The sequence below is a fragment of the Aedes aegypti genome, chromosome 1 (genome assembly GCF_002204515.2).
Source record: "Aedes aegypti strain LVP_AGWG chromosome 1, AaegL5.0 Primary Assembly, whole genome shotgun sequence".
Classification (NCBI taxonomy): Eukaryota; Metazoa; Arthropoda; class Insecta; order Diptera; family Culicidae; genus Aedes; species Aedes aegypti.
In genome coordinates, this window is record NC_035107.1 from 88649388 (window position 1) to 88671656 (window position 22269).

The window sequence follows — 22269 nt, forward strand, 5'->3', positions numbered from 1 at the left end:
AAGAACTTCAAAATTGGTTAGAAAAGAACAAAATTTCAACAAGATTTGAATTCATAAGAACACACGAGTTTTTGGTTGTGAGAACTTTTGAAAAATAACCCGCACCCTAGTGTGGAAGTGAGCGAGAAGAATGGGGGTTCAACAGCTGAACAATTCGATAAAGTTAGTTAACGGAATGCGGTAAATTTGTACAATTTTCTGTACAAAAATCCCCAGAATCTGTAGAAAATTTACGGAATTACGATATTTTATTTTACCAAACTGTTCAGGTGTCGAGATTATGGTGAAATTCCAGAGAAATAAGCTTAGTCTGTTTCTATTAAACAATATAAGAATCCATGAATTATTATCTCAAAGAATCTTTTGTAAAATTCTATGGAGCAAATCTGAAAAATCTATAGAAATCCCTAAATGAGAATGGAGAAATTCATGCAAGAGCAACTTGAATAAATCTCCATAACTCGAAATTGATCAACAAGTTATGGAAGTATCGAGTTTCAGAACACAAAACCAGTGCTACTGCGATCCAAGGAACCATCGAAGTTGCCATGAAAACCAACTTTTATTATGGTTCTCTAACTCGATATAGAGATACAGATCATCAAGTAAGGAAGAGCTGACTGTAGTTTATGTAAGCCTAGGTATGCTGTTCCGCTCAAGAAAAGTAAAAATTTCTGCACAAGAAGTGGTCAAGAAATTTTCTACAGTGAGCTCCATTTGGATTGACATTTCTTTTCAACTGCGTACTACGATCAAAGAAAAATGGGTTTCTTGCGCATTTCTTGCAAGAAATTTCTCACGCATAGAGATAGGCGATTACTTTTCTGTTGAAGTGCACACTTTGCTTAACACTTCCACAGAAATCTTTGTAGTATTTCTTGTAGTTGTTCATGGGAGAATTTTTGAAAAATATATACCTATAGGAATCCTACAAAAACATCTGGAGGAATCTAATTTCTTGATATTCTTTCGAGAATACCTAGAAGAGCCGTTGATTCTTATCTATGCAGGAATCTCTTGAGAAATCGTCAAATAACGTGCAATCTGTATGACACTTGGAGTCATTTATAGAGAAATGTTTAAAAATATTATTGCTCAAAGAAATAAATCTTGAGAATTCTTATGAAAATATCGTGACGACCCTCAAGAGAATTTCTGGAGCTATCTTGGGGGATACTCCTGTTTAATCCCTTAGACAATTCTTGCAGGAACCCTTCAAAATATGCAGAATGAAAATCGTACATAAATATCAGAAGATATTTGTAGAACAATCGCAGATGGAAACAATCTCAAGCCATTTTTAGATAATATCTACGATAAAGTATCTCGACTAACCCCTAGAGCGAACTCTTGAGGAATTCGTTGCGATATTTCTAAAGTACCGTCAGACGGGACAACTTTTGATTTCGGGGGCTACTTTGGACACTCGCGTTCTGAATTTATTGGCAGCATAAATATTAATCTGATCCATTTTGTGTCTTCAGTACTTTTATTAACTAATATATGCTCTACAACCAGGCATGAATATTTTTTGGAACAACATCAACAATAAGAGGATAAACAAGATAATAAATCAAAAAATTCCATACGAATATTCGCAAGTTACAAAACATTTGCTATATAAACTTTGTTAGAATTTTTCAAATATCGTGCAAAGTTGTTGGGAGCATCACAAAACTATCGAATAGTCATATTTCAAAGAAACTTTCGATAATTTAAGCTTGAGAATTGTTGTTTTATACAAATAATTGATCAAAGGTCTTAATTTTACGACCTTTATTTTAGTTTAGAGTGTTGGTTTGTATATTCCACAACACAAACCAAATTCAACTTAGGATTCAGAATACTGAAATACCATAAAACATAAATATTTCAATACGTATAAACAGTAAACTCACAAAATAATCTTTAAAAAATGTTTAGTAATATTTTACGTGAATCCGTAAATAGTAGAAAGCAATTGCATACTTTATTTTCTACAAATAAACTACTCCTACGCCATCTCAAAACTATTGAGAACCAAAACGCATGTAAGACGAGCAAAATTTTTATTGTTTACGATTTTGCGAAGCATTATTCTTATACTTTATGGATTGCACTTTCAATAAAAAATACTTTTAGTAACAGGAACTGATGAGATCCTCCCATATATCATTCATATAACATCAAGAATCGGAAAACTCATTATTATCGCTGTACTTTGTAGTTACATCATTCGTGAGTACCAACTTAAACAGTCAAACATTCGTAACTGACAGTTCCATTTAGAAGATGGTGGAAGTTACAAACTTAAAATTGTGTAGAGCATGTTCCGCAGAAATTTGTAATCTATGTGTTATCTTTTTGAGCTTTACAGTTTTCTAAATTATTTTTGTGGATGAAAAACGTTCAAAAACATCATTTTGGACGATAATCTATAGACTTTGCTTAAAATTTACGAGAACAAATAATTTTATTATCAAATTGGATTGATTTTTAAAAGTGTTCAAAGTAGCCCCTTTTTTCTTTTGAAGGACACATTTTTTTCGCTATTTAAGCAATATTTTTATTGCTTGATGGATTCGCATTTGTTACGCACATATACAATTTAAACATATGCAAGAATTATTGAAATCCATTCATAATTCATAGAGCTACGAATCCTCAAAGTTGAAGAATGTGGAAATAATGTCAAAAGAAGCCCCGTTTGACGGTACATCATGAACAAACTTTAAGAGGCATGCAATGTAAAAATCTTGATATAAATCACCTAAGACGTCCTTGAGGAACCCAGAAAACCAGAATGTACGTATAACTAAATCACCTTTTGCGTTATGCGATGCTTATATGTGCAAAGTTTCACGTATAAGATGTCGCGAAAAGGCCTTATACGTATAAAAGTGGAGGCGATATACGTGCATATTTCATATGATGCAACATAACATGCAATGCGAATGTGTTGAATTTCTTGCGAATTAGTATCTACTCTTATGCGACTTAATTGATGATAACAAAATTTATTTGACAGCTGCTACGGATTGTTCCGACTTACTTTGTACACGGGACGAAATGGAATGTACATATGAACTCATAAAACAGCGTTTTATGCGGAAAAAACTCATCGATCAAACGATTTCATCCACCATGTAGTGCGGGAGTGATGCAGTTTGTACAAATAACCAATTTTGTTCGTATACTACTATGCGACTTCTGCTTGTCTGGGAATATAGTGGTGTTATCTTCATAATAATCCTTAGATAAATTTTTAAAGCAATTCATGTACTTCAGGCGTAATTGGTCGAAAAAATTGGGCAAAGTTTGTATAGAAATTTCTGAGGTGTTTCTGGTATAATATTTGAAACAGTTTTGAAAAAAACACTTGGAGGACTTCAAACTTTGAATAATTCTGGAGGAATCTTCGCAAACATTTTAAATATTTTGTTTTCTTGAGTAGCCTTTTATTTTTTCCACAGGAATCATTGAAGAAATCCTGGAAAAAACCTTGCATAAAATTTGAAGTTGTTTATGGTGATGTTTCTAAAGTTAGTGTTGCTGAAAATTATAAAACCATTTCTTGATAAGTCCTATCAAAACATCCTAACGATTCCCCAGAGATTTTTTTGAGTTACCTTTTAGCATATTCCGAATGAAATACTGCAATAAATTGCTTATGCTGCAAAGAAATACAGGAAGATTAGCATTTTTCTGCAAGATCTCATGGAGGAATTCTTCAATACATTCCGAGGAAAATCTCTGTAGTTGATCCTGTACAGCAGAATAAAAAATCTTATATAACAAAATTCTTGGAAAAATCGTTTTACATTTTTTCGAGGAATACCTGGAGAAAACAGAGCTTATTAGAAGAATTCATCAATGAGTTTTCAGAAGAAAACTGTAGAAGGATGCAAAACAGTACGACGCTTCGCATTCTAGTGGCTGCCACCGTTTCGTTTACTTCCCTCGATATTATCCCTTTTTCTGATGTTGTGCATGGTGATTTGGCGTGAAACTTCTCCAGACGACAAATAGTGTTCCAGAAAACCCGGATTAATTGAAAGTGAATTCAATTTTGGTATTTGAATTGCCGCAAAATTCTTTCAAACTCGGTTGAAAACAACGGTCACAATCATCGAATGCTTCAACAACACAAAGTCCATCCCATTGTTATCACGTATTTGCTGCTAGTTGTGTTTGAGACCAACATCGTCAACTCCGTCATAGATAGGGTTCAAACTCGTTGCAATGGACAGAATATGCAAAACTTGCAAACTCGATTGTATTGTGAGCGAGAGCGTTGTTTGCGAAGGCTTCTGCGTGGAGATGAACCGTTTTCATGCCAAATGTGTTGGCTTATCCAATGATCATGGAAAGGCCTGTTCTCAACGGAATATATTTTGGATGTGTGACGAAAGCACAGAGCTAATGGGAACCATAAAGTTTCGTGCTGTGGTGAATAGAATGCGATCTCATACTCAACCGCTTGAAAAAGAGATCGAAAAACTAAAATCAGATGTTGCCGAAATGCGGGAAAAAATGAACCCTTTACTGGGCAATGTGACAAATCAGTCGTCTGCATGTGTGATTGATCCCAGACATGAGGAAAGATCATGTTTTTCGGCTAGTACTAGCTATGTACCTCTTTCATCAACCAGAGTCAGCGATAATCAGTCGAATGAAGAACAGAGAAAAGATTCCCTTTTGAAATTGCATATATCCAATATTGCCAGCGACGTTACCGAGAAGGAAGTTCTGCAAATGATTACGAATGCTATCGGTGTTCAGCAAGTTCGTTATATTAAGTGTTTGGTGCCACCATGGAAGGATTTATCGTCCCTGGATTATATTTCTTTCAAAATTGAAATAGAGGACCATTATCGTGATACAGCGCTGAAAACTTCAACTTGGCCGAGAGGAGTACGATGCAGAGAATTTGTCAACTTTGGAAATAGAACCTGGAGACCGATACGTGGATAGATTAGATTGCTCTGTGTTATATGTTTCATTTTTATTGTACTGAATATTTGCACTTATGAACGATCTTGATTGTAGTCTTATTTGTTTGTTTAGTTTGCAAAATACTTGTTAATCGAGTTGATGTATATAATTTATGTTGCTTTGTGTTGGTTTTCATAGTTATAAGTTACATCATTGGGGCAACAAATGCCTGTTGATGATTATCATTAAATTAAATAAATTAAATAAATTAAATTAAAACGAATCCGCATTTTTTTTTTGTTGGGATGTGTGAAAGGAAATATATTTAGAGGAAACCCTGAGTGAAATCCCTGAAGCCACATATAATATTTGGAGAAATTTTGTGAGCAATTTGCTGCAAATGTGAAGAAGTAAACATCCTAGACGAATCATCTAATTTTCAAAAAATATTTACCTAAGTACTTTGAGAACTCTCTGTAAAATCATTATAGTAATCGATTGAGGTTTGGAAAAGTTATGGCTATTTGCTTGGAAGTTACTGAATCAGTAGGGGAAGATGGGGTAAGAGCTCCCACCGGGGTAGGACCTTCAGTTTGGCATGAAAATGGCGGTTTTCTTGAAAGTTCACCAAGCACTTTACTCAAACATAAGATTTTTGTCATTCCAAAGCATTTTTCAAAAAAGTATCAAAAACAATGTTTTCGCTCATCGATAATGAAATTAATCTAAATTTAACAGATGCTTACTTAAGGATTCAGCTAGGGATTTTTTTTAAACCAAGCAATTACCCGTCCATTGCATCACCACAAATGTGAAAAATGCTTCAGGTTAGTGAAATATGAAGTGTTAATATTTAGCTTTGGAATAAGGTTCTAATTGTGGAAACTGCGTGAGCGGAGTAAAATCGACTACTGCCACCACTAATTTATTTAAAAAAAATGGTAAAACAATTTTAAAAGTTATAGCTACGTTGTACGTCGTAATTCATTGTGAAATGAAGTAATTTTTGTTAAAAATGCAAGCCAAATGCAGATATTTTTCTTCCAAAATATAGGTGTCGCAAAGTGATTATAGATATGCATTTAAGATTTAAGAATCAACTTACCGAAAAAATTATTCAACATCCAATGACATCATACATCTTAGAGTCACTGTGGATTTATGTGTTTTTTTTTTTTGTAAGATTTTACAAAAAACTCGTGGTAGTCGCTTTTACCCCATCGCTTAAAAACATCTTGATAAGTAATCACTTTTTCAAGTCTCATACAACAAATAAATTGTCAGAAATCCAACACCTGTGATACTTTTTGATCCTACCTAAGGCGTCAAAAAAACATCATGCTTCGTCGAAAAAGTATTTATTTATTCTTAATTTTGATCCATAAATTAAATTGCTTAGATGGGCGGTCTTACCCCGTCTTCCCCTACAGTATTCGCAAAGTTTTCAGTTTCGATTCCTGAGTGGCAAATTGATGCTTTGGTTTCTTTTGAAGGGTAATTATTTAGGAAACACCTTCATGGCGAAATAAGGTATAAAGAAGCTAAATTTAGGGATCAAAATGGACGTAGTGATAAACGAGAAATTGACCAATAACTTATTTACCGTAAACCGGGGTAACATTGATCAGTTTTCAGGATACTTCTTAAATATTTTATTCAAAAATGCAAATTTTCTGAGTTTTATATTTTTAAAACAAGTACTACCACCCATAGCTCGTGACTGTATAATGTATTTTGGTTTTCAAAAGATTTAAGCGCCATTACAAAAATGTTTTATGTGATTTTTTCATTCAGCTGATATGGAGTAACATTGATCATACATGTTAAAAACATTTGGTAATATTGAAAATGTCGTTACTCACTTAAATCATGGCCCCTGAAGCCGAATATGATGTCCAAACGCTTACATCTAATTTACTTTTTGAGTTATTTTAAAATTAAAAACACTTCGAACAGCGGAATACGCCTAAAGGTAGGCAATTTCCTAAGGGAATTCTACATTCCTAACAGTAAATGGTTAATGTTGCCTAAATGAACATACTTATAAAAGTTTTGACAGCGGAATCGTTTTTGGCGATGCCATTTTTAGTGAGAACCGCATTTGCCTTGCTCATATCGCTTGCAGAACTTATGAGAGACATGAATCTTCGGTAGTGTCATTCTTAACTATTGAAATCATTGTTTCGCAAACTTGACCCATTTACGCATAAAGTTAACGCAATTTTTTCAAAAATCTTAATTTTTAATAGCTCATATATAAAAGAAAGAAAAGCAGCATTCATGCTTTGGAAATGTTTCATCAATAAATGATGATACCAACTTATTACGAGATGAGTCATTCCGAGCAATATTACCCCGCTGATCAATGATACCCCGGATTACGGTACTTTAAAAGACAGACAGTTGTGATGTTCAATATAAACACGCGTTTAAAGATATCAAACAACTTTGTAGAAGACTTGAACAATGTTGAAAATCTCGTAAAAGTGTTATAAATTTTTTATCAGAATGTGCATACATTTTATATGAGAAATCTCGTTTAAAACCGTTTTAGACCATAACTTTTTACTGAGATTTTTTTACAATTTTTATGTCTACTACAAGCGCGTTTTTGTTGAACATCGCAACCCTCTATCTCTTGAAGTAAAGCAGTTACGGTCGATTTCCGTTTGTAGAAGACTTGAACAATGTTGAAAATCTCGTAAAAGAGTTATAAATTTTTTATCAGAATGTGCATACATTTTGTATGAGAAAACTCGTTTAAAACCGTTTTAGTCCATAACTTTTTACTGAAATTTTTTACAATTTTTATGTCTTCTACAAGCGCGTTTTTGTTGAACATCGCAACCCTCTATCTCTTGAAGTAAAGCAGTTACTGTCGATTTCCGTTTCATAAGACTTATTTAAAACCCATGAAGATTCTTATGGACAAAAGATAAGATCATCTTCCAGAAGCAAATGTATGGTGCTTTCATAGTGCATAAGGGTTGTCTCCCCATTTTATTTTATTATAAATATTAGGTTTTAAATAACTTTGTTGTTTTGAAAGATAATGCTATGACATGTTCAGCAAAAACCCTTTGTAGAAATTTTATAAAATGTTAAAAATCTTGGAAAAAAGCTATAATAAAAAATATGATTGTTTGGGGTTATTCACATACAACGGCATATATCTCTTAAAGCATAAGCATCATGTCTTCTACAATGTTTTTTCACATTGCTACTTCTATAACTGAAAACACCATGTATCTCACAGCTAAGTGGATTGATCACAAAACTTATAGCATCAATAGATGCGCTTTATTATATCAAGAAACTTATCCAAACAAACTACATCGCAAAAATCAATGGTGTCGGTGCTATCCAAAAAGCGCACGAAAGCGACAAAATGAAACGGTGTGACCTGGGGCCATCTTAACTTGCCTTACAAACAAAACGTTAGTTGGCAACGAAAACTCTCAGCCAATAACCTATGAATTGGCTCCTGAGCTAAGAAGCAGGCTCTGTTCCAATTGGGAAGTAATGTATGTAAGAAGAGCAAAAAAGGGTAAATACTTCTCCACTTATTTTTTTCGTGTAAATGGGCTTCGACTTGGATAGATTCTAAAATAGGATAATTACTAAAAAGTTCACCTTTGTGTTTTTTTCACTACGATTTTCAATTCGACCAATTTTAAACTCCCTTCCTTAGCCGAGTGGTTAGAGTCCGCGGCTACAAAGCAAAACAATACTGAATGTGTCTGGGTTCGATTCCCGGTCGGTCCAGGGTCTTTTCGTAAAACGAAATTTCCCTGGACATAGAGTATCATTGTACCTGGCACACGATAAACGAATGCTAAAATGGCAACTTTTGCAACGAAAGCTGTCAGTTAATAACTGTGGAAGTGCTTAGTAAACAGGCTCTGTCTCAGCGATGACGTAATGCCAAAAAGAAGAAGAAGAAGTTTAACCTGCGTTGTCAAAATGCGTTGTATCATTTACCTTTTAAATCTTTGAATGTATGCTTCAATAATGCTTTCAGTGTACACCCGATACTGTTTTTGCACGGGGGATGCGTACCGTGCAAAAAAAGTTTTCAGTTCAAAATTTCAAAAACCGTGTAAAAAAAGTAACATCATTTCTCGACGTTTCATACAAAAATAAGGTTTTGGCGAAAAAATTTGTATGGAAACTTTTTTTGCACGGCCGTGTAAAAAAAATCCGTGCAAAAACAGAATCGGGTGTATGATCATCACACACTGATCGAACAATGTCCGATAATATGTATTCCTCTCCAGTCAGATGAAACATGACAATTGCCTCCGGTAAAATCCAGTCGCAACAACCACTCCCTTTGGCTCTGCCCATAACTCTCGAACCCAACAAAAAAAAAGAGAAAAGGGAGGCCTAATTCTCAATCACCGCTTGCCCAGATTCGTTGTACAGTCAACTCTCTCTTACTCGATATTCTGTAATTCGATAATCCCCTAACCTGAAGAAAATGCGCGGACCCTTTAATCTAGCATACTTTGATGCTCTTGTTAGTCGATACGTATCTAACTCGATGTTCTCTAAGTTGATGCTATCTGTTTCTATTTGCTATGCAAGTTTACCTCTCTAATTCGACATTTTTATATAAGGTTTAGAATTTTCTCCAAATGTGTTTAAATTTCTTAAAATTTGTGTAATTTAACTATGCTGATAGTAAAACCATTTCAGGGTGTTATCTCTCTCTAACATGATAACCCCTTCAATATCGAGTTAGAGAGAGTTGACTGTATTTGGAGTACTTATTCAGCAGTTGGTCCTCCCAACCGTCCTGAAACTGGTCCCGGTGATGGAATGATGATGTTTAAATATTTTGAAATCGAAATGCGATTTGCGCTGAGGATGATGACCGACCGACACCAGCCGCGGCATTGTTTCCTCTTCACCTCATATGTGACTGGCCATCCTTTGAGTACGCCATGCTTCCAGGGGAAGCGTGGCACCCTCAACGGATGCTTTTTCGTAATTTCGTGAAAGCAAATCGAACCAAGAACAAGCGAATAGACCTGTGCGCCGAAATGTTCTTCGTCAGCGGCAACGTACATCGGCGTGAAAAAATAATATTTAACCCGAGCTTATTGGGTCAATGTTTAAGGTATCTATGTTGTTTCTAGCATAAAGTATTTTTAGGTGAATTAATGGAATGATTTTGTAACACAAAAGCTTTTTCACGTTATGAAACAAGAACTGTTTTGTCAGGAAATAACATTTTAGAAGAGATCACATGCTGTGGTTCTGAAACATAAATATTGGAAGGTATGACAGAAAACATTTACATTTCATGAAAAATAAACGTGTTTTATCTTTCCAACGTTGTTAAACATCCCCCGATCTTGATGTCTGCAATCTTTGCAGCAACTGGTCAGCAGTTCGATGTCTTTTATACTAGATATAGCACTTGCCAGCAGCTGAAAATAGGTACAACTTTTCAACTCGCCTCGACTTCTGAGCTCCACATATGTTATGTTACGTTAAAAGTTTCTAATAAAACTTTGTTATATTTCAGTAAAATGTGATTGTAATTAAGTTGGCATTTTGAACCATCGTCCCCTACCTGGTCGACTATTAGGAAGTATTTCTGGAAAAGTCTCTGGAGCACCGCATAGAGGAATTCAAGCAGAAAACCCGGGGTGGGTATGGAATCATCTCTGTAGGTATTTCAGGATGAATCTTTCTACAAACTATTGGACGAAACATTGGAGATATCTCCGGTAGAACACTCTTGACGAGTTTCTTTAGGAATAACTAGAGCTTTTTTGTATCTCTTTCGGCGTTGGCATAGGTTGGCGGCGCACAGGTCTAGGGCGAAACAGGTACAGAGATTAAGAAGGTTCAACTTTCGCTGTCTTTCCCCCATCGCACTTGGCGCGAGAAGCTGCGCGCGTGAGTGTTCTCAGGTCTTGGATTCGGCGCAGCCCGTCAAGGAAAGTGTCGATAAAGAGGGCAACGCAAAGAGGATTTTTAATGGATTTTTGTCTGGTTGTCGGTCGGACGGTCGGACGATTGATTTGCCGTCCACTGGCCTGTTTGTTTTCCACGTTCACCACGTCGAATGTTGAATGTCGTTGCTCTGTTTCAAATGAGGATTGATTTCCATTAAATGAATTTAAATTGATTCATTTCTCGGCGAGGCTCGAAATGGTGGAGATCGGGCTTTTTTTTGGAAGTGGGAGCGAAAGACCACAGTAGGCGTCAACTCAACGCCTGCTACGTGGAGGTGAAAGCGAGGGGTCTCTCAACTTTTGTGGGTAATTAATTTGATGGCGGGAAAAGACCTTTCACCGGGCTGAATGTTTGAGATGCTAAAGTTTTGAATTTTGCTTCACGTTCTATTTGCAGTTTCACGTGGCGTCGCCCGCAAACGAAATATGGCCGGTAGAACGACCGGACGGTATGCCACAGATTACCGCCTTGGAAGTCATGTGCGGCAAGGATCACATGGATGTACATTTGTCGTTTTCGGCTCCATTTGAAGGCATCGTCAGCTCAAAGGGTGAGAATTCGACATCTTTGTCAAACAGATTGTAATCTAATCGAGTAACTCCTAATGTTCTAGGTCAACACAGCGACCCTCGCTGCATCTACGTTCCACCGTCGACCGGTAAGACGTTTTTCACGTTCCGGATTTCGTACTCCCGGTGCGGTACTAAGCCCGACCTGAACGGCCAGTTCTACGAAAACACCGTCGTCGTACAGTACGACAAAGATCTTCTGGAAGTATGGGACGAAGCCAAGCGGCTTCGTTGCGAGTGGTTCAACGATTACGAAAAGACGGCTTCCAAGCCCCCAATGGTCATTGCCGATTTGGATGTAATCCAGCTCGATTTCCGAGGTTCGTACGGTCTATCATAGTCATGCGATTCGAGAAACTCATTTATCTTCTCTTCTTCCAGGTGACAACGTGGATTGTTGGATGGAAATTCAGCAGGGCAAGGGTCCATGGGCTCCGGCTGTCAGTGGGATCGTACCGCTGGGATCCACGATGACGTTGGTCGTGGCGATCAACGACTTCCGTGGAGAGTTCGACATGCGAGTCAAGTCCTGCGTGGCTTCTGATGGAGCTGGACACGTAATCAAGCTCAGCGATGAATACGGATGCGTCCTTCGACCGAAGATGATCTCACGATTCCTAAAAGCTCGTGCCCCTGATGATAAGGCCTCGGTGATCACGTACGCTTTCTTCCATGCATTCAAGTTCCCTGATGCGCTGAGTGTGCACATCAAATGTAAGGTCGAGATTTGTCGCCATGGTTGCTTGGATCATTGCCAGCATAGCGGAACAGCCGGTGGACCTGGAAAACTACACAGCCTACTTGATCGCAAAGACACTCTGGACAGCCACCAGAACACTAATGATATTCTGCAAGGATCAGATGAAGAGGAAGCTGCGTCGAGCAACCAGGACGTATTCTACGACGACATCATCCACACCGACAAGAATGCAAATCAACCACCACCACCGCCACCTCCAGGTCCCAAGAAGCCAATCCTGCCCCCAATCCAGAAAAAGAAGGACAGTGGATATCTGCAGTACCACCACCACAACCGAGATCCACTTGACGAGCTGGAACAACTGTTCCTCAACGACCACTCGATGATGCCAGCTGAGATGCTCAAGAAGCAACCACCACCACCACCGGCTCCACAAATGCAACACCAGCCACATCCACAGTCTCTTCAGCAGAAACAGCTGCACAAGTCAACTCCTGAAGATGAGAAGTTCCCACATGGACCACGGCAGATGGACGCTGAAAAACGAATGGGACTCCCGGCCGTCGCAGGACCTCGCTCTCTGAACTTGGACGCTGAAGATGTACGAAATCCAGTTTACGTCAACGAAGTACCGAAGAAACGCGTTCGACGATCGATCAAGATCACCGATCGGAAAATCCGCTCAACAGACGTTGGTGTCAGCGGTATCTACGATGTCATTTCCGAAGCCGATTTGGCATTCAACCCAGACGGTAAACAGGAAGCCGTTACCGTCTTTCAGGGAAAAATAACCGAGGAGGTTGTCTACGGCATCTGCATGCCCGTGCCAGGCTTCAGCATCCTGTTCATTTTGGTAATTTCTGCAACGATCATCTCAGCTCTGATCGCAGGATCGCTGCTCTACCGGTATCAACTTCAGAAGGAGATCATGGCCCAGCAGGCCAGTGGAGTCACCCCTAACCACCTGCCACCGAACAACTTCGCCACCTGGATGACGCTGAGACTGTTCCGATCGCGACAGCACCACGCAGCGGCGGCAGCGGCCGCAGCAGCCTCCATGGCCGCTAACGGAGTTCGTGCCTCCATGGATGTCACCACAACGGCTCAATGAGTCGTTACTTCTATTCCGTAAAAAACAATTAAAGTTCTATCAGTAGAACAGCGGAACCCATCTCTATTTATCAAGTCGAAAACGAATCTACATTATTTCCACTAAATGAATCATTCTTTTTCGGGTTTATTGCAATATTTATTTTACTTTAAAAACCAATAATCGACGAAGAGGAACGTACACTCTCATAACCCACACAATTCACTCACACAACTCTAGCTTGTAAGCCACGACAACGATGACGAAGAATAGTTAGCGATACGAAAAAAATCAGAACAACTATCGACATGTTTTTCTCTATTGCTTTCGTTTCCCACTAGGGAAAACAATGCTCAAAACGTCAAAACAAACCCCATAATTTATGCATTCCGCTAGACGCAAAAAAAATCGGAATCAATGACACTGTGGAATGCTCTGCTGCCGAATCGTTATTTGTAAGCGATTGGCTTTGTTCCAGCAAGCAAAAACAAAGATTACTCTAATGAAATGAAAAAAAAAGTATAGTGAACAACTATGGTAGACTTTAATTTATTGCAAAAAAAAAAATAGTAGGATTAAACCAATCGAAAACTTGTTGACAGAATGCCAGCAGATAAACAATGCTCAATTGATAATTTTAATGAAGAGGAAAAGTCTTTTGAATTCAGAAATGATAAAAAGAAAAAGAAAAAAGGAAACAAATCGTAAGTTATTTAATTTATTTAAAACACTTCGTTTGTTCCACTAGTTGATCGATCTGCTCCGGTAGGTGTGGATCTTATGGAAACACGTGCCCACCGAGGTTATCAACTACTGGAACAATCCCTTGCAGTTGAGGTTAAGTGCTGCGTATTGTTTAGAAGATGATATATTGGAGAGGAGCGATACCTAGTTAAATAGCAAAGCAACTCTGTTATCAATAGTTGAAACAAATCACAGTATTGTATAAAAATAAGCTAGTGATGGTTTATTAAATTGATCCGAACATTCCATGATATGAAATAAGTAAAGACATGCTAAATTATTTCGATTAGAAGTTATTTACTTCAAATGAGTTGAGAAACTAAATTGTGAACATCTGTAAATGAGTAAATATGAGGCTCTAAATTTGAATACAGTCGAATTTTGTTCGTTGCACTATCTTCAGGTGGGATACGTTTAAATTTTTACGAAATTGATCAATGGTGGTAGCACTGATTTTCTTTTGTTCTATGTTATTTGACAGTTTGAAACTCAGCCCGATTAGTGAAAGTCTTTCACTCATGTGGTTTTTGTTTTTAGGAACTGGGTCGGTGATTAACACGTAAACAAATCAACGTCAAGCAAATTGTAGTGCGGTCGAACCTGAATCGGGTTGGGGTTGAAATTGTGATTCAGAACGGGTTGCGCCAGTTCCAACTTAGGTTCAAAAACGATTTCGACATAAGTGGGCTACAGGTTCAGTGCAACGAACTGTATTACAAATTAATGAGATTTTAACACATTAAAAACGCACACTAACAATCTGATATACTGCCTTTTTTGATAAAGTTCTAAAGAGTTCGTCATTTAAGAGCCTCATCATAGTAAAATTTGAATTCGGTCTCAAATCTATTAGCAAAACACATTTTGACAATTTGTGGCTAATTTTGTAATCGACATATATTCCAGACTCTGTGTAAAGCTAATAGTACACGCTTTGCCAAATGTGCAAATATTTGGCAAGGCATAAACCAACAGGCAAACATCGGTTTCAACACCGACCAAATCTTTGCGATGACGAACATTTGTTTGGCTCTGTATCAATCAATGCCAAATATTTGCCATAGTGTACTGATAGCTTAAGAGATAGAGCGACATATTTTTTGTGGAATTCCGGTGAAATTCCTGGAGAAACTATAGAGGAAACCCGATGGAATTACCAGTAGAGCTCCAAAGGAACTACCGTGAAATTGCTGGATCAAATCTAGAGGAATTACGTGAGGAACTTCGGAAGGATTGATGGAAGAACTTTAGAGCAATTCCCGATAGAACTTCCGGGGAATTGTTGGAGGAACTTCGAAGGAATATCTGGATGAACTCCGGAGGGATTCCAGGAGGAACTCTTAAGCCATGACGTTCGAGAGCACAGCTATAGAGAACTTAACAGCGGTTCAAGCTGAAAGCTTAACCGATTGGACAACACCAGCGAGTGACCAATCAATTAAGTTTTAAGCTCAAAAGCTCTTGAAAATTTGAGGTTTGGCTTCGATGCATCATCACCTTAAGGAACTCCAGGCGAATTATAGAAGCAACTCTTGAGAAATTCAAGGAGGATCTTCTCTGAGAAAATCTAGAGGAATTCTCGGAGTGGAACTCCGGAGGATTTCCAAGGAATTACTGAAGGAACTCTGGAGAATCCATAGAGAAACTGCGAAGTTTGGCGGAAATCCGAAGGAATTCTCGGTGGAACTCTAAAGGAATTACCGTACGAAATCTGAAGAAATCTCGGATGAACTTTCTGGAAGTTTCTGGAGGATCTTTAAAGGAAATCCTGGAAGAACTCCGAGGAATTTCTGGAGGAACTCCGAAAAAAAATCCTGGATCCATGAAGTAATTTCCGGCAAAAACATGAAAAGAATTCTTGGAGAAATTTCTAGAAAAACTACAAAGGAATCGCCTGAGAAACTCCGAAATAATTCCTGAAGAAATTTCGGAAGAATTCCTGGAGAAACTCGGAAACAAATCCTTAAGAAACTCTGAAAAAAATTCTTGGAGGAATGCACGAAGTAACTTTGAAGGAATTTCCTGCGGAGCTCTGGAGGGTTTACAGGAAGAGGAACTCCGGAGAAATTTCTGAAGGAACTCTGGAAGAATTGCTGGAGCGAAATCCGGAAAAAAATTTTTGTGGAATTTCTGAGAGAACTACGGAATAATTACAAAAGGAGTAATACAGGAAATCCAAAGGTATTCCCTGTGGAGCTCTGAAGGAACTTCGGAGGATATGCTAGATAAAATCCAAGATAATTACTGAAAGATCTCCGGAGGAATTTCTGGAGCAACTCAGGAGGAGCTACTGGTGAAGATACGAAGGAATTCGAGGAGGAAATCTGAAGAAATTTCTGGAGAAACTCGGAGCAAATTCCCAGAGAATCCTGAAGGAACTACGGATCAATTCCTGGAGGAACTCCGGAGGCGTTCCTCGAGAAACTCCGGAGGCATTCCTCGAGAAACTCCGGATGTGTTTCTGGAGGAAGTGCGAAGCCGTTCCTACGGGTACTCCGGGGTAATTACTTGACGAACTCCGGAGAAATTCCTGGGGAAATTAAAGAGGAAATTCAAAGGAATTCCCGATGGAGCTCCGGAGGAACTTTCCAGGAATTACTGGGTCAAATCCAGAGGAATCGCTAGAAATCGCTGAACTTCAAAGGATTTTCTGAACGAACTCTGGAAGAATTTCCGGTGTAAAGCCGGAGGAAGTTCCGAGGAATTGCTGGTTGAAATCCAGCCTGAGGAAATCCGGAAGAATTTTTTGAAGGACCTAAAAAAATCCTGGAGAAACTCCGTAAGAATTTCACGAGAAACTCTGGGGGAATTCCCGGAGGAAGTCTAGAGGAATTCCCGGAGAAACTCTTGAGACATTTCTTGAAGAACTCTGGAGGAATTCTCGGAGGGAATGTATGGAATTTTTCGAAGTAGCTACAGAATAATTCGTAGTGGAATTATTTGAAGAACTCTGGAGAATTCCTAGAGAAATTTCGAAAAACAGGAGGAACTGTGGAGGAAATGTGAAAGAATTCCTAGTGGAGCTCCAAAAGAATTCCCCGAAGATTTATGTGAAAAAAGGAGGAATCCTTGTGATATCCTTAAAAGGAGTTCTTGAGAGAAATTCTCAGATTAATTCCTGGAGAAAATTTCGAAAGGAATTTCTGGAGAAAATCCCCAGCGCAATTCCTGGAGGAAATACCCGGATGAATGCCTGGAGCATATCCCCGGAGGAATTTCTCGGAGTTAATCCCCAGAGGAATTTCTGAAAGAAATCTCCGAAAATTTTCTCAAGGAATTCCGGGAGAAATTTCTGGAGGAAATATTCGAAGGAACTGCTATTGGGAATTCCCTGAGGAATTCGTTGAGAAAATCTCGGAGTAGTTCTTGATGAATATCTTCGAAGGAATCCTCGAAATTCCCAGAGGAATTCCTGGAGGATATTCCCGGAGAAATTCATGGAAATTTCTGGAGAAAATGCACGAAGGAATTCTTGGAGGAAATCCCTGGAGGAATTCTTGCATAAAATAACTGGAGGAAAATCTCAGGTAAATTTTCGGGAGGAAGCCCCTAGAGGTGCTACTTGAGGAAATCTCCGGAGCAATTCCTGGAGGTAATCCCCGGAATAATTTCAGGACGAAATCCCCAGAGGAGTTTCTGAAGGAATTCCTCGACTTAATCCTCGGAAGAATTTCTGGATGAAATCCTCGGAATAATTTCTGGAGGAAATCTCCGGAGGAATTGCTATTACAAATCCTCTGGGGAATTTCTGGAGTAGATCCGCGGATAAATTTATTAAAAAAAAATCCCGAAATCTCCTAAGGAATTCCTGGAGGAAATCCCCGGAGAAATTCCTGGAGCATATTTTAAAAAACTCTTCTCTTTCCTTTGGAATCCCAAACTACTTTCCTTCGTTTATCGTTTGTTTCCGAAATCGTTAGTTTCCTCTTGGCATCCTTTGCTTTCCTTCCTTCCATCTTAAATCACTTCAACTTCTGCACCTTCACCTGTTTCAGAGAGAAAAATCCGAACTGGTAGACAAACATTAGTCAAACCAGATTTGGAACAGCTGATATCTTGGTCCAGATCCGACCAAAAATTGGACCAAGCAGTTAGCCTGTTCCAAAAAATAGACCAGAAAACTGGTATAAAATAAAATTGGAACATCATTTGCAACATCGGTGCCAACTCCAATTTTTAACATTTGAACCATGTTAAACATTTGGACATTCGGCAAAGTTGCCCTTAGAGTGTGATTTGCAATCTCTCTTATTCATGAAGGTGTGAAAATTAGTCCACATAAACGAGGAAAGGGTGTGACAGAGGCAAGATATGCTGTGAAACCCGTAACATATAACCTGTACACCTCTAACATGGCATTCAGGCAGCAAGAAGAAAGCATTTTGATTGCTTCAAATCTCAATCAGTCCGGACAGCTGAAATGCTTATCAACATCCTTGAGATCAATTGCAGTGCTTCTGCTAATTCAAGGCAGCAAAGCAACCAAACTGCATTGATAGTGCAGCAATCAGTTCAAATGCTCACAATATTCTCCCGCGCGGCTTATTCAAATGCTTACTGGTGTGCGGCTTATTCAAATTCGTGTAAAATTGAACATTATTCGTTGTTTTAGAAGTCTTTTTCTATCTAATGTTGTCAATGGCAAAAACTGAATGCAGGAAAACAAGTACGATGAGCCCCATTGGCTCATGTACTAAAATTGTCTTACAAATGTGTGATTTTAGTGCTGAAAATCATCTACAAAATAAAAATTCGCGGATCTTGGGGTGAAATTGATCACTTCTCAAAATGATTATTTTTAGTTTAGAAATCAACTCTACGTACCGTAAAATGAGGTGAAGTTGATCACTTTAGAGCGATTCTGTTCTCTAACTCCTAGTAGAATGCATGAACTATCATCCAAATATGTTTAAAACATGTAGTGGTTGGATATCTATCGAATTATACAAACGACATTTCGACGAAATGTTCGCTTAATAACAAAAACATTTTTTTTAATCCAAACGTGGAGTTTTTGATTCCGGGGTGAAGTTGATCAATTATTGCGATAAGTTTCCTAAGATAAAGTGATACGCTATTCACTATATTTGGGGTCACTGAATCTGGATCAATTCTAAGAAACCCTACAACCTAATGATATATCGGTCAATTTCAAATTTGAATGTTGTAAATTGCAGAACACACCACATTAAACGCCTAAAGGTATGCAACAACTAGCACATAAAAATATACATTTTTTACTCAGAAAACGATTGTTTATCGACAATGCAAATTCAAAACTGGATTCACAGAACATATGTGGAATGTATGGATCAGTTTATTTAAATGGTGTGTTTATATAGTCTTGGCAATAGTCGATTGTTTGGAGATGAACTCTTCAACAGTTCACCAAATATTTCCTAAAAAGTCTGTTTTTCCATGGTATAATTATCTTGAATGTCAAACCGAATTTAGGATCATCAAGAGCTGCCATCAGGTAATACGATGCCACATAAGTTGCGCTAATTGAAATCGAATCATAGCTCTCTTTTCAGTTTATACATGTGGGTACGTGAATGGTACCTGGAAATTGTAACAATGGTTGGGCAGGATGCGCATTATCAAAGTTACCCCAAGACCGAAAACTAAATTTCTATTAAAATAAAAATTACAGGCGCATCCACAATAAATCGTTTCACAATCTTTCGGCTACAATCGCTAGCTTAGATATCATTACTTGATTTATAAATATAAAACTCAAATCTTTGAAATAGAATGCTGAAATAATCAGATTTCAAAATATGTTTTTCAATTTTTGACAAGTTTCGATTCGAAATTTCATGTTTCGCTATATTGTGCCACAAAAGTTCAATCCAAAGGATACAGTGGTTTAACCTCCCGCAAAAAATATTTGTGATATCGTTTGCTGCTCCGTATTTTTCATGAATTTCACACAGATCCAAATATGTGTTGATGATTTAAAAAAAATGCTCAATTATAACATTTTGTATAATAAATTCCAATTTCCAGAAACTGCGGTCAAGAAAGGTTCACCCCCGTATCAAATGCACGTTGTACAAAACGCTCATAAGACCGGTAGTCCTCTTCGGGCATGAGATGTGGACGATGCTCGAGGAGGACTTACAAGCTCTTGGGGTTTTCGAACGCCAGGATGACCTTCGGCGGCGTGCAAGAGAACGGCGTGTGGCGGCGAAGGATGAAACATCAGCTCGTTCAACTCTACGGCGAACCCAGTATCCTGAATGTGGCTTAAGCTGGAAGGATACGTTGGGCAGGGCATGTTGCAAGTATGCAGGATAACTGCCCTGCAAAGATGGTGTTCGCTACAAATTCAGTCGGAACAAGAAGGCGTGGGGCGCAGCGAGCTAGGTGGATTGACCAGGTGCACCAGGACCTGGAGAGCGTGGGTCACAGTCGAGGATGGGGAGAAGGGGCCATGAACCGAGTACATTGGCGAAATATTGTTGGCGAGTTATTATCAAGTTTATTGATGTTAAACCAAATAAATTAATAAATAAATAATAATTTATCCCCAAAAATATACCATATCTAAAAGTAAAATTTCAAAATATGAATTTTTATGACTACCGTAATCCGGGGTCAAATTGGTCACTGAAACAAATTTGATCAGGTTGGTACCAAATAGCAAATACTTCCAAGGACATTGAATGCCTCGTTTGCATCAGAAACATTCCATGTTTTCTATATTATAGGTGTCTTATGCTGATTTAATCCTGATACATTGAACTTAACAATCCGCTCGGGCTAAGATTATATAAAACCTTTCGAACGTTTGAATTGTTTTGTAACCGTAGATGTGAACTACTGAAATCGTTTTTGAAATCACACAGCATAACAAGCAAACCGTCACAGACAAACAAACGTAACACTTAGAACACTTTTTTCAAATGCATCGCCCAGTTCACACCATCCTCCTTTTATGATCATGTTGCACGAAATCCTGTTTTGTGCATCAAGCCCTGCAGAAGGTGCTAGTGTTACAAGTCAAACACTAACAAAAACGATGCGCGTGCCTCTGGTTGTGAGGTTTGCAGCAGAGTGAATTGGAATTGATCGTTAATTAAATGATCGATGAAAGTTTCGTCAGTGTTACATCTGTTGTCCGTGATACCGTTTTGACTGTGTGTTCAGAATATAACACTTAAGGCTTACATTGACTTGATACGTATCTTATACATCTGGTTTTGTCAATATCTCAATTACTTAGGACAATTTAACAATTTACCAGAAAAATGTTTATATGTAATATGTATTTTCTTAAAATCCATTACGAGTGTTCTGAAAGAATTATGTAATCGGTGGTGACAAAGCAATTTCAGCAAAATGCAAAATTTTGATTGTATTCTAATAAAACTTTTTCAGAAGTTATTTGAAATTCCAACTAAAGAATATACTCTTTATTATACAATGATTATAAACGTTACTTTTGCGCTTATTTGTTTTCTACTGAGTATTCTCAGTAGGTGAGCTTGTACCACCTAATTCATACGAATATGGGGATGTTCAAAGAGTAAATGCGTATTTATGTAAACTGAGCACCTATAATTACTTTAGAAAATACTCACGAATATGGTTGATAGATTGATGAGTGTAAATTATAAGTGTTTGCTCAGTTTGTTCATACGATCGAATCATAATCAAACGCATAAGCTAATTCACAGCAACGTTCATTTCAAATGCAGTGAAACCCGATGAAACGTTTCACCTAGACTCAGTCGATCAAATGAGCAACACTGCAAGTGGTGTACAGATAATGGCCAAACATAATGAACGCGTACCCTGCATATACTGTAGTGCGTTGATTGATTACTTGCCTTTTAAATTTTTTGTATGAATAAATAAATGTTTTGTATAAAGACTTCGAAAGCTTTTGAAGTCAAATCTGTTTAAATCACCTTAACGATGAATAATTTGCCGTTCTATTGACAAAAACCTAACGCATCCGAAATGATTGTGTGTTTACAAAAATACTGTACTCACTTATTTATCGAATATTTTGTTTATCAATCCATTAGTGTAAACAAACAAAAAATTTGACAAATTTTCCAAGTCAAAAGCATGAAGGTATTTTTAGACAATTTTACATTACACAATGTAAATCATAGCCAAGATTGTTATTATACTAAAACTAAAATCAAAGCATACCTTGCGAAACCCATACGTGCGGTTCGAAATCAAAATGTCAAATTGACAGGTTACGCATCAGCTTGTCAGAAAGAACCGAATAAGTGTACGTACAAATTTGTTTCGTCTAAGCTGTG

At 37.9% G+C, this 22269-nt stretch overlaps 1 protein-coding gene across 1 annotated transcript in view; it reads left to right on the top strand.

The window, feature by feature from the left end:
* LOC5575005 overlaps positions 1 to 14198 on the top strand; it is a 118996-nt gene extending 104798 nt beyond the window's left edge. The window contains exons 3-5 of the mRNA XM_021841832.1: positions 11281 to 11434; positions 11498 to 11773; positions 11835 to 14198. Coding sequence (XP_021697524.1) covers positions 11281 to 11434; positions 11498 to 11773; positions 11835 to 13264 — 1860 coding nt within the window. The 3' untranslated portion in view covers positions 13265 to 14198. The remainder of the gene's footprint in view (positions 1 to 11280; positions 11435 to 11497; positions 11774 to 11834) is intronic.
* Positions 14199 to 22269: the final 8071 nt, after the last annotated feature.